Raw genomic sequence first — 13,080 nt, 5'->3', positions numbered from 1 at the left:
TGCAGTCAGATGGGGCAGGGTGGGAGAGGAGAGAGACACAGCTGGAATCCTGCAGGGTTTGCTTTTGAGATCCAGACAGCCTAGGCTGCATTCAGTGCACAGGGGCTAGTGAGACAAGAAGGTGAAGCTAAAGGGCTCTGAATGAGCCCTCCAAGGAAATGATGGGGGTGTCTCTTGATTCCCAGGAGCCTGAGTGGAGCTGAGAAGAGAGGTGGGGGAATCAGCAGGCCTGTTCTTTCCAAAATCCAGGGTAAGCCCCATCACCGAGGCCACAGGCAACAAAGAACTGTGACCCAAGTGCCTTAAGTTTGAAAACAGACGCAGGTAGACAGTTACAAGTGTATACCCAGGGACTTGCCTCAACGTGCCCAGATAGGAATGTTTCTCTGTGATTGCCTCTTCGCGATACTTGACCAAAGGGGGCTGTGTGCGGTTGTCGTGGTTATTGCTGGAGGTACGTATGGGAAATGTTTTAAGGGTGTAGACTATTGCTCCTGGACGTGAAGCTGGTCACCTGGGGCGGGGTGGCTCTCGGAGCCAACTCGGCCTAGAGTGAGAACAGTTGACATCTTCCAACCCAGCCCAGCCAAGTGTAGACAAGGCGCGGGCGTGGGCCTTTACAAAGCACAAAAGCGTCCAAGGAAAAGACCTTAAACGGGACAATTTGGAGTTAATGAAACGCCCTGGGTCTCAAAAGAGACACAAGGTCTGGCACTGCGTGAAAGTGAAAGAAGGCACAAGACGGTGTCCATTCTGGAGGCGATAGTCTGCCAGTGTGAGGGTCTCCAAGTGGATTCCAGCTCTGGACGCGCATTGTACGGACTGACCGTTGGGTGAGAAATGCTTTAAGAGATGGGAAAGAAACTTGTTAATAAGCATAGTCTCGAGATTGCGTTTGATATATTCCCTTTGTTGTAACCATACGTTTCCCATCCCTATACTTGCTTCTCTCTGAATCTTCATTGTAAAGTTCTAGCAAATAAACTTCTATTTGGTGACACTATAGACCCAACTAGACGCCGTGGGCTAGGGAGAGCGTTGAACTGAGGTGAAGCTAGTCAACGGGAGGGGGCATTGCTTTGCAGCGAATCTGTGCTCGTTGCGGGTGTCCAGAAGTCGAGTGTAATGAAGCGGGGTGGGCAGACAACTCAGAGGAACCTGTGCCCCGGGGCCAGCACTTAACTCTGGGGGCTAACGATTTCTATAGCTGCAGCCATGGGTCATCTCTGCTTTGCCCCACGGGAGCCTAAGGGATGGGGTGTGCGTATCGCTGGCCTGCAGAGGGAAAATGGGGCACTTGTGTTGCCAGGAGTTTGGGGTGGGAATGGCAGAAGGTCTCTCCACCTTGCCTATCCCCCACACACACCACAAATGTCTCAGCTGGGATTGGAGATGCTGCTCCCTGGGTTTCCTGCTCACAGAGAGTTTGCTTTTGTGACCGGATCCTGGGCGTCTCTCGGATCCTCTCTCCTCTTCTACCCGCTGTAAGAGGTCACTCTGTTGCTGGTGCCGCTGGGCGGGGCTGGCCTGGGGTTGAAATGCACTGTGCCGAGCAGGGCTGGGCATTGGGTGGGGAGGGGGGCTTTGACTTCTGATTTCCCACTTGGGAATAAACAAGTCAAATTGAGTTTCTCAAACTCCCGGAGTCCTTTGTCTTGAATAATGGGTAACAATGGCCTTTGGTGGATGCAGCAGCCAGGTGGGAAGCTCAGCCTTGAGCACTGCGGAGGGCAGATTCCAGAGCTGGCAGAGCTCTGGGGTTTCAGACCTTTCTATGGGCCTGGAGGGTTTTTGGGGGGGCAGGAGGGGGTTTCCCTTGTCTAGAGGGGATTTTCCTTATAAAACACTCTTCGCCCAGCGAATAAGGGATATGATTACTTAACACTTTGCACGGTAACTGGGTTTTTGGCCCCTTCTTTTTCTGTATCTTTAAAAAAAAAAAGGGTTCTAAAAATCTTTCACGGTGGCTGTTGCCATGGAAACGACACAGGCCGAGGGCTCTGTATTCCAAACCTTGTAAAGCTCTTCACGTTGGACCGTGACACGGTGATGCTAACGCTGCTGACTCTTGGGGCCTATCTAGTCCATCCAAATGAAGGTGGCCCCACTTACAGCCTGGTCAAATTGCTGACAAGCCCTAGGGCAAGAAGACCCCCTTGTGCCCTGCTACTGATGCAACCTCCATGGCTAAGTATTGAAATGAGGCGTATTGGATCCCGCAAGGTACGTGTGCGTTCCTTTGATCACACGCAGGAGGGGGCTCCGACCCAGCCTTCCTCAGCTCACGGTCACCGCTCTGGGAGGCGCCTCAAATGAATCCCCAGATCTCTTCATATCACAATCATACCAGCCAAGCTGCTGCAACTAGTTCCTCCGCCGGTTCAGTACCGCTACAACCAACCTGGAGTGGGAAACGGCGAGCTGACGTAATTTGCTACCAGCAGCAGTTCCTGCTAGGTAAAGCGGTGTGAAAAAATGATGTAATATATCTTTAAAATAATGGTTCACGAGAATGGGACACAATTCAGGGAATCCCAGCCGCAGATAAGACAAATTGGATAGATCAGACAGAGAGGAGCGGCAGCGGCTCGGCATTGGGATGCCTGGGCCTTTAAGAACCCAGCCCTGGGAAGCCCATGCTGATGTGCTGTTTTGTGTGCAAACATGGGTGTCTCAGTCCCACCGGGGTAACTGTTACCCCTCTGCCCCGCCTGTGCTGGGATTTTTTGCCCTCTGTCACCCTCTGGCAGTGCCCCCCGCCCCTGGGCTTAACTCCAGCTCCTTTCACCCACCATTCCAATCTATGGGCCTGCTTTCTCGCTGAGAGTGTGGCTCATGCTACCAACCTTACCCTGCCCTATTCTTGCCCTTTGTTTGTCTGTTTTCTGCCCCCCTCCTTAAGTTTTCCCCATCAGTTTGGTTTTTGCATTCATCCTCCCAGCCCACCTATCTGCTGCCCCACGCTGCCCAGGCGAACCCACTGGTCCCCTCTCCCCCGCCTTGGGCTGGGGCTCCCCTCCCACGCGTCCCCACAGTTCTCCAGTGTCTTTCCCATAACCCTGTGCAGTTCGCTGCTTTGCTGCCATGCCTCATCTGGTTTGTGAGCTCACGCGGGCGTTCTAGCCACCACTTTCAGTTGATCCCCTCTCACGTCACTCCCTCTTTCACACAGTCCCACGGTGCAACCAGAGACGCCGATCCCCTTCTGTTGCATTTCCCTCTCCTGTCAGACTGGAAATAAGGCGTACATTTTCAATGGTGAGATTATCTAACCAATGGAACAATTTACCATGGTGGATTCGCCAATTTGAAAGCAAGACTGGATGTTTTTCAGCCCTAGGAATTGTTTTGGGGCAGGTCTCTGGCCTGTGCTATGCAGCAGGTCAGGCTGGGTGATCACAAAGGTTGCTTCTGGCTTTGGAATCTATCAATCACCTGATAGTGGGGTGGATTCATTAAGTTACTTTCCCTGGCCCCGCTCCTTTAGCCACCAACGGATGGTCCATCCGCCTGGTGGTGGCCTCTGACCCACCTCCACTCCTTAATAGTGGCCTCTGACCCACCTCCACTCCAGCAGCTTCATTCATGGGGAAAGGGGAGGCGACGGAGGGAGGGGAACCCCCAGCACCATTACCAGCACCCCTCAGCTTTCTCCCCTGTGGTCACCATCACCGGTCCTATTGCAACACCGGTGGCAAGCGTAAGAATGGACGTACTGGGTCAGACCAATGGTCCAGCTAGCCCAGTAGCCTGTCTTCCAACAGTGGCCAATGCCAGGTGCCCCAGAGGGAATTAACAGAACAGGTGATCATCAAGTGATCCATCCCCTGTCACCCACTCTCAGCTGCTGGCCCAGGTAGGGACTCTATTGCTGACACTACCACCACCAATGAGACCTCTGCTGCCAGCAGAAATGGCCGAGGAAAGCAAAAAGCGGAAGGGCCCTGTCAGCAAGTCCTCTTCTGCGGTCCCGGGGCTGGAGGAGCTCAGTCTCAGGGCCAGCAGGGGGAGACAGTGGAAAAGAGCAAATGTGGGGGGGGCCTCAGGGGGAGCAGTGGAATGGGGTGGGGGTCATTGGGGGGAAGGGGTAGAATAAGGGAGGGGCTCTGGGCTTGGCCATGGCCAAGAGCTCTGCCATGGTCCCAGCCAGGGCTGAGAACGCGACTCTGGCCAGGGCCAAGCTCTCAGCCCCCACTCCATGGCCTTGACCGAACTCTCATACCCCCCCACCCCCATGGGGGGGGGGTGGAGAGCAGCGAGAGGGGGGTGTGGCCTCAGCGGGAAGAGGGAGGGTGTCAGCCAGAAGAGGCAGGGCAGGGGCCTAGCGTCCCCAAGGGGAAATTTCACCTGTCGCCCATGACAGTGAGGAAGTGAGTCCCAAGTGGTCCTTTGTGTTGGCCCAGCTGGTATCTCCTTTGTGTTGGCCCAGCTGGTATCTCTGCCAGGCAGGCGCCTCATCAGGGAAGGCTTGAGCTGTGTCCCGAGGGGCTGCCCTTTGGCCTGGGAAGAAGGGGAAACACTCCCACTGCTGGTGACCAAACCTGCTTGGGTTTCCCACCTCATCTACCATCTGACAACCCCAATGGTGGCTACGACCCCACGGTGTGGGCAGCTCCCCTCCCCACCACAGAGAGTCTCCTAGCCCGGTCCTCGGGGTAAGGGTGATGATCCAGAGCAAAGGAGAGGGGACATCCCCCCCCCCCAACGTGGTGTCCCTGCCCATTGTCCCACCCCCAGGCTTCCTTTAGCCTTTGTGTTGTCACACTCAAACGCCGGGCCCCCTTCTTCTTGCCCACCCGCTGATACCCTCCGACAGGGCTGGGCATTGGGCTGGCCTGGAGGGCGCGTTCAGGTTCCACCCCCTCTGCCCCAAGCAGGTCCAGCAGGTGGCGCTGGCTGAGTGGTGCAATGATACATATTGGAACAATGCTTGGGGGGCACATGTGGGTCAGAGCAGCGGGGGACAACTAGTTGAGCGGGGTGGGTGGGAGGGGGCAAGGCAGAGGCGCGGTCCTTTTTTCCAACCATCACCTCGTCAGGCTGTGCTCTGGGGCGGCCAGCACACCCCTCAATGACAAACCTTATCGGTGGAAGAGAGAGCCTCCAGCCACCGGTTTTGGAAACCTAGTTGGACCCTGCCGCCGTCAAGAAGAAAGTAATGGTGTTCCAAACACGGCATCGGTCTACAAGCCGTCCATGAACCAGTGTCGTCTGCCAAAGGACCTTTGCACGCCGCAAGCCCGGAAGCGCTAATAACGCAGACGCTTACAGAGGGAAAGGGGCAACACCCCCCCCTCCACTGACAGACGTCATTGGGGTCGGAAAAAGAGAGTGGCAGGATTTGTGCCCCCCCCCTACAAATAGCCCTCTTTGTTCACCCAATCATTTGTCCCCATGGTCGCTCCACAGGCTGAGCGGCGCTCCTCCCGCAGAAGGCCAGCGACTGGGAAATGGCTGCCAAAAGGGATTTCCTCTGAGCCAAGAGAGTCTCCCTACACACCTAGAGACAAAGCTGAAAATGCACTGAGTTGGCAGCTGCCTAATCTGCAGTCCGTGGGGCTCAGGGCTGGGGAAATACCCCTGCAGATGCCCTCTGTGTCCCTTAAAGGCCGTTTTTAGTCATTATCCATGGCAAAGGACTCTGGGAGTTTGAGAACGTAAATTCTACTTTATTCTTTCAAAGCAAGAAATAAAAGCTAAGCCCGCCTACCACCCAGGGCCCGGCTCAGCACAGTGCCCCATCCCAGCACCCTGCTGCTCCCGCTTCCCGCAGATGCCGGCGACAGCAACTTTGTAAAGAGGGCGGGAAAGTGCAGAGAATCCGTGAGCGATGCTGATTCAGTCCCATAAACAGCCGCTCCGGGCGCAGGAAATCCAGAGGGCTGTTTAACAGGAGTCAGAGAACGGGGTGAATTTACAGACGTGTCAGCATCTTCAATCCCAGCAGAAGCTTTTATCCTCCCTGCGGACATCCCGGGCGAGTGGGGTGGACAGAGTCTCCATCGTCCCTACGCAAGACACTACGGTAGTTGGGGAAGGGGTGACTAGAACTGTCAGGCTCCTTACTGCCCGCTTGCCTCAGTGATGGGGGCCAGCCTGGATTCAGGGCTGGCCTGGCCTGTTGCCATCCCCAGCTTCTTTCTTGGCTCTGCTCAGCTTCATCCTTTCAGGAATCTGGCGGTCACCCCGTCATTCCCTTTGGAGAATGTGACAAAGTCACTTAAACCTTCTAAGATACTTCCTGTCTCTAGCCACAGTGCAGCGAGTTCACAGTTCTCAGCTTTGGCCATCTGGATCTCAGGAGCAAACCCTGCAGCTTCCTAGCTCTGTATCCCCCACCTCCAATGCTCTCCCCTTTCTACCTGGGGTATTACCTCACCCCTGGGATCACTCCTTTCCCCTTTTCAGGCTCCATCTCTCCATGACTTTCGCATGTGCCCACCAGTGTTTGTGTCAGCAGTTACTTGAAAATCAGTTATTAGTAACTAATGGATGAACTGTTCAACCAATATTAAAATCTCATGGCAGAGAGGGATGAAAAAGCAAAAATAATGAAGGGATATTGTGCCAAGTAATCATTTGTCTCATAAATTTCCACAATAAAACTATGTAACTCTCCCCCCACTCCACTCCCCATTCAAACAAAAACTAATACCCAAGTATGTGACAAAACAGCCTTCAGGAAAGAGAAAACCAGAATACAGGGAGTTCTAATGCATGTTCAGGTTTAGATAATGTGAAATTTTGGAGCATGTTGCAGTTGACACAAATTCAGGAGAACAGATTTCCCCGTGTTCTCTTCTAAACCAGCTAAACTTCCTTCCCTTTATGCCTCATTACTCAGCGATGTTATTTACAGAACTTTAGCATCATCAGCATGAAAGAAAAAAAAACAAACACCTTCCCATCTGCACACAACCAGAGCTTGGCAGGAAAATACCCGGCAGGCTGATTTACCGCAAGATGGAAACTGGGACTTAAGCTGAGAAGGATCACACATGGGGTTTCGGATTCATTGGAATTCCCCCTCCAGGTCTGTGACATTTTCATTTCCAGCCCTCCTGAGTCTGATTTAGGCTCAAAGAAATCAACGCATGATGCAAAAGCAGTCACTCCAACTTTCCCCAGCGCCAGTGAGGGCTCATGGCCCCTCACTCCTGGCCCCGCCCTGACTCCACTCTTTCCCCACCCCTATTTCAATCCCTTCCCCAAAGTCCCCGCCCCAACTCCGCCCCCTCACTGCCCCTATTGGATCCCTTCCTCAAATCCCTGCCCCGGCCCCGCTTCTTCCCCGAATGCACGGTATTCCCTCTCCTTTCCAGCGCTTGCTGCGTGAATCAGCTGTTTCGCGGCACAAGCGCTGGGAGCCAGAGGGGAAAAGCTGGCACGTGGTGTGCCCACGGAAGGAGGCGGAGGTGAGCTGGGGCAGGGGGGGCGGGGCGCTGCACCCACCAATTTTCCCCCGTGGATGCTCCAGCCCCGGAGGGCCACTAACAGCTCAGGTTCAACTCTGCTGGAGTTGCTGATGTCCAGTATAGTGTTTGCTCCAGCTGAAATCTTTCCCATGCTAAGGACATTTACGAGCTCTCTTCCCTGTCTGAATTTGCTGTTGGCGAATGTGATCGAATTCCAACTGAAGCATCACCCACATTCAAGGTTTCTCTCCTGAGTGGAGTCTCTGATGCGTAATTAGGTTCGAGCTCTGACTGAAACGTTTCCCGCAGTCTGAGCATTTATAGGGCTTTTCTCCCGTGTGAGTCCTCTTGTGTCTAATCAGGGTGGAGCTCTGGTTGAAGCTTTTCCCGCACTCGAGGCATTTATAGGGCTTCTCTCCCGTGTGGGTTCGCTGATGCGTAATAAGGGCTGAGCTGTCACTAAAGCTTTTCCCACATTCGAGGCATTTATAGGGTCTGTCTCCTGTGTGGATTAGCTGGTGTCTAATAAGTTGGGTGCTCCAGTCAAAACTTTCCGCACACTCCAGGCATTTATAGGGCCTCTCTCGAGTGTGAATTTGCTGATGTGAAATCAGATTTGAGCTCTGATTGAAGGTTTTTCCACACCTAATACATTTATATGGTTTCTCTCCCGTGTGCAGTCTCTGATGTGTGATGAGGTCTGAGCTCTGGTTGAAGTTTTCCCCACAGTCCAGACATTGATAGGGTCTCTCTCCCGTGTGAATTCTCTGATGGGAAATAAGGTTGGAGCTCTGGTTGAAGCTTTTCCCGCACTCGCTACATTTATACGGCCTCTCTCCTGTGTGGATTCTCCAATGGGAAACAAGGTTTGAGCTACGACTGAAGCTTTTCCCACACTTGGTGCATGTGTTTTTTCTTCCGTCTCTGTGGATTCTCTGCTGGGCTGCGGTTTCCTCAAGGTCCTTGCCATTTCCCTTACAATTAGTGGTTTTACCCACTTTCTTCCCTGGCTGGTTTCCCTGCCACTTCTCTGACTTGTGTGGTATCTCCCAGGCTTTTCCCTGCTCATGACTCTGGAAAAAATTCCCTTTGGGTCTTCCTGATAAAGTTTTGTGCAGTTCCACTTCCTCAGCCGCTTCCTGCTGAGAATTCTCCTCCTTGTTCTTACTCATCCTTCCATCATCTGCTGGAAACAGAGGGAGAGAGAATCAAAGATGGGTTATTCGCTGTGCCATGGTGGAAGGAAAGAAAGAAAGAGGAAGATCAAAGAGGAGAAACACAGCACAGTAACTGTTGGGGAGATCGAGAAAGGTAAAATTCTATTAACCTCTGTAATTCCTGCGTTTCTAAAGTGGACATCTGATGCTCCATGATCAAGTGGGTTGTTCTTTCTCACCTTCCAGGCATGGAGACTACAAAGAGACTCCAGGCATGCTTGGAAGATGAGGAGGAATAATCCAGTTATGGTGGATGGTGGAGTACCAGATACCAGACAGCAAGCTCATGGGTGGGGAACCATGAGTGAAAACCACCACGAGGATACATACAAACATCATGCTGGGATGTATTAGCAGGGGTGGGATTCTGTGGCCTGCGTTGTGCAGGAGGTCGGACTAGATTATCATAACGGTCCCTTCTGACCTTAAAGTCTATGAGTCTATGAGAGTTGTAAGCAAGACATGAGAAGTAATTCTTCCGCTCTACTCCACGCTGATACGGCCTCAGCTGGAGTAGTGTGTTCAGTTCACAGTGCCACACTTCAGAAAAGATGTGGACAAACTGGAGAAAGTCCAGAGGAGAGCAACAAAAATGATGAAAAGTCTAGAAAACATGACCTATGAGGGAAGATTGAAAAAACTGGGTTTGTTAAGTCTGGAAAAAGAGACGACTGAGAGGAGACATGATCACAGTTTTCAGGTACATGAAAGGTTGTTACAAGGAGGAGGGAGAAAAATTGTTCTCATTAACCTCTGAGGACAGGACAAGAAGCAAAGGGCTTAAATTGCAGCAAGGGAGGTTTAGGTTGGACATTAGGAAAAACTTCCTGTCAGGGTGGTTAAGCACTGGAATAAATTGACTAGGGAGGGGGTGAAATCATTGGAGATTTTTAAGAGCAGGTTAGACAAACCCATCAGGGATGGTCTAGATAATACGTAGTCCTGCCAGGAGTGCAGGGGACTGGACTAGATGATCTCTCGAGGTCCCTTCCAGTCCTATGAGTCTATAACCTGGATACAACCCTGACCTGGGTGAGATGAGGCAGAACTGGAACAATTCACTCACAACACATTGGTAGGAGTCCCAGCTTCTCCCTTCACTCGACAGATGGTTTCTGCATCAATTTCACTGACAACTCACCGGCGTGGGCATCTCTTGGGATCTCCCTTTCCTCGGAGGCCTGGGTATCCAGGACCCACGGCTCTTCCCCTCGTTCCAGCTGGGAGATCAGGTCAGGCTTGGGAAGTGGGAGGGGGGAAAATCAGGCATGATCAGGGTGTGTCAAGCATTGGAAGAGGTCGGATGTGTTACAAAGAACATTCCTTGATTTTAACCTGGCCCTGTGCTGGGCTGTGGGGGACACGGACTCTGAACGGACAGGAACATGGTCACTGATCCCCCTTGGGAGAGGCAGATGTCTGGAGGGGGGGCCTCCAGGATCTGGGCACTCTAGGGGATTTGCTGACATTCAGCCCCTGCCTTTTCCTCAGTCTCCAGAGCCCTCCTCACAGATGGAGCTAGTCCCAGGAGGGGAGGGGGACAGGGATTCTGTGTGTGAGTGAGAATTAATACAGGCAGGTCAATGCGCTGCTTCCGCCCCCTTGAAAGCTGTTGGGATGGGAATGAATAATCCTCTCCATTGTATTTCTGACTTCCTGACCTCATGGAAGAAGGCAAAGAGAGTAAAGTCTCCCTCACGCTGGATCTGGGGACATTGGAGCCTTGAAATCTAAGGGACCGCAAGCCACATCACAGACCTCCCTCCCCTAGCTTCCAATAACCGAGGGGACGGGAATCCCTTATCCGGCGAGGTCACCGTCTCATGGGTCTCCTGCATGATGTCCCTGTAGAGGGCTCTCTGAGCGGGGTCCAGCAGAGCCCCCTGCCCCTGGGTGAAATACACAGCCACCTCCTCGAAGGCCACCGGCATCTAACACAAGAGTCCCCCACTCAGCACCTGCTGCCCCAGCCACGTTCCCACGGGAGGAGAGCAAGGCGCCTTCCTGTTTATCTTACACCCACTAGCCAGAGGCTGGCACAGGAGATGGAGACCCGGAGCAGGATCCAGGGACAGGCATGACAACACCCTCCTTACTCCCAGCAGCTGGGGGTGAGGGGACGGGGCCTCTCCCCTGGGTGCCGCCTTCATATTCCAGAGCAGCCTCCGGCTGGTAGGTTCAGGCTGCAGCACCAGGGATCTGTTAAGTTTTCCTTCCCAGCCCTGCCCAGGGGGATTGTTTCCTGTTCCAGAAATGGGCGAATTCCTCCCACCCAATGGGCCTCCTCTGAAAAAACAAGCCCCAGGTTAACCAGGGCCCAGCAGGGTAGGCCCAGCCTGTCCTCCCCCTTCCTCGCTCTGCGTAATTCCTGCCCCTCCCCCTCTAGCAGAAACCCATCCTGCAGCTCCCTTAAAATCCCCCTACCTGCATGAGCTCTGCTGCAGCCATTTTCCTGTTATTCTGCAGCCTGGCAGGGTGAGACCGGAAGCCCCCCCGTTTCTTTCCCTGCAGACCGATATTCAGACTCTGGCAGGCTGGGAAAACCCTCAGTCATTTTATGCCAGCGTAGCCCCGGCCCCTCCCAGCAGGAGTAACCCACCGAGACACTTTAAACCCCTTCCAGGAACAGCGTCTCGGAGCCAGATGCTAGAAAAGGGCAGCATCAGAGGAGCCACTTTGGGGGATTCCCCCTGGCATAGGCGCCAACTCCATGGGTGCTCTGGGGCTGGAGCAACCACAGGGGAAAAATTGGTGGGTGCTCTGCACCCACCGGCAGCTCCTCCGCCTCCACTCCACGTCCTCCCCTGAGCGCACTGCCGCATCCTGCTTCTCCCCTCTCCCTCCCTCCCAGCGCTTGTGCCGCGAAACAGCTTGGAGAAGGAGGTGGGGATTTGGGGAGGGATCCAATAGGGGCAGGGAGGGGCGGCGTTAGGGCGGGGACTTTGGGGCGGGGTGGCGTCGGGGTGGGGGAAGGGCCGGGGGTGCGAGGACCCATCGGCGCAGAAAAAAGTTGGCGCCTGTGCCCCCGGGACAGTCCATCCCCCAGCAGCGAGGGGAACCCGCCAGGAAAATACAGAAGCGTCACGGCCACTTGTACTGACCACTTGGTGACTTTCTCGTTTATACCCTCTAATTATGATTTCAGTGCACAGTCTGTAGAACAGTATAAACAAGTCACTGTCTGCGTGGAATTTTCATTTGCACTGACTTTGCTAGTGCTTTTTATGGAGCCTGTTGTAATACTAGGCAAATAGCTAGATGGGTTGACATGTCCCCCCCCCCCAAGACCTCTGGGTACCCCTAGGGGTACATGGGCAGCGTGTGAACCGCCAGCTTGGTGAGACTAGCTCCCAGCCCCGCCCCTTCCGCCGGAGGCCCCGCCCCTTCTGCCCCTCCCCCGCTGGAGCCCACACCGCAGTTGCCGGCCCCCACCCCCAGAGCTGCAGGAGGGCAGGTAGTGCTGAGCACCGAGCAGCACAGCCCCAGCCCCAGAGCAGCAGGCATGACCCCAGCCCCGCCCCCCTCCCGCCCCAGGGCACCGGGAAGGCAGGCAGGGCGGCCCCAGCTCCCAGCCCCAGCGTCAGCCCCTTGGCACAGGGAAACTGGGAGCCAGAGCAGGAAGGAGGGGGTCTGGGGCTAGGCCACACCTGGCACAAACAAGCCAACGGTTTCTTGTAATAAGAGCAAACGCAAAACTAGGCTTTTGGTCCCTGCTTACAATTAAATGCGCAGGCTGCGTCGCAGCACCGTTCCTATGGTAACGACTTTGTACAATGCTCGACACGCTTAACCGACATCGGCCAGAACGCACAAGCGAGAGCTCGAGTCAACACGCACCGCGCCTCCCGAGGACCTGATCGGTCTGGAGGAAGGAGCTTTGCTGGTTATTCGTGGCTGTGGGTAAAATGTACGCGAGGTTTTTTCCCCCTAATGCTTCTCACACCCCCCTCCAGAACACATTCTGCTCCCCCAGGATGGTGTACCCCCCAAATTTGAAAACCTCTGCATTAAAGAGCCATTTTTATTCATTATTCAAGGCAGAGGAATCCAAGAGTTTGAGAAATTAAATTCTACAAGCAAGAAATAAAAAGCCAAACCCCCCACTCCCACGGAGCTCACCTCAGCACGGTGCCTTTCAGCCCCAGCACGGGACATTGCTGCTCCCGCTTCCTCCAGGCACCAGCCAGCCTGTAACAAGGAGTATGAACCCTGCACTGGTGAGGCGAGGGTTAAAGAGCTGCTCTGGGCTCAAGAGGCCACTCAGACTCTGGGCACAAAGCTCCCCGCCGGAGGCAAGAAGCCCCGAGCGGCTTCCCTCCTACTCCCAGCTGGGAGCGTGGAGGCAAGAAGCCCCGGGGGGCAGCTGGGCTCCCGGCGGGGAGCTGCACGGGACGGAGAGCCCTGCTTGTCAGTCCCCCACACTGCCCCTCTTCAGTCAGGGGACGCGC

General features: G+C 54.3%; 1 protein-coding gene across 1 annotated transcript; it reads right to left on the bottom strand.

Moving 5' to 3' along the window:
- Positions 1–7,253: 7,253 nt before the first annotated feature.
- On the bottom strand, positions 7,254–11,361 carry LOC120382911 (zinc finger protein 239-like). Its single transcript, XM_039500390.1, has 2 exons — positions 11,232–11,361; positions 7,254–8,598 (listed from the first exon to the last, which is right to left on the bottom strand). Exons 1-2 carry the CDS (start codon positions 11,293–11,295, stop codon positions 7,652–7,654), a joined length of 1,011 nt encoding a protein of 336 aa, XP_039356324.1. The 5' UTR covers positions 11,296–11,361; the 3' UTR covers positions 7,254–7,651.
- Between the last annotated feature and the right edge of the window lie 1,719 nt (positions 11,362–13,080).

This window comes from Mauremys reevesii, linkage group 15 (genome assembly GCF_016161935.1).
Source record: "Mauremys reevesii isolate NIE-2019 linkage group 15, ASM1616193v1, whole genome shotgun sequence".
In the NCBI taxonomy this organism is placed as follows: Eukaryota; Metazoa; Chordata; order Testudines; family Geoemydidae; genus Mauremys; species Mauremys reevesii.
This window is presented reverse-complemented; position numbering and strand designations above follow the sequence as displayed.

Bases quoted from the DNA above. Each gene is read 5' to 3' on its own strand.
- LOC120382911 (XM_039500390.1), bottom strand. From the start codon at position 11,295: ATGCTGCCCTTTTCTAGCATCTGGCTCCGAGACGCTGTTCCTGGAAGG. The intron at 8,599-11,231 runs GTGGGTTACTCC...TGTTTCCAGCAG, and splicing joins AAGGGGTTTAAAGTGTCTCG to ATGATGGAAGGATGAGTAAG.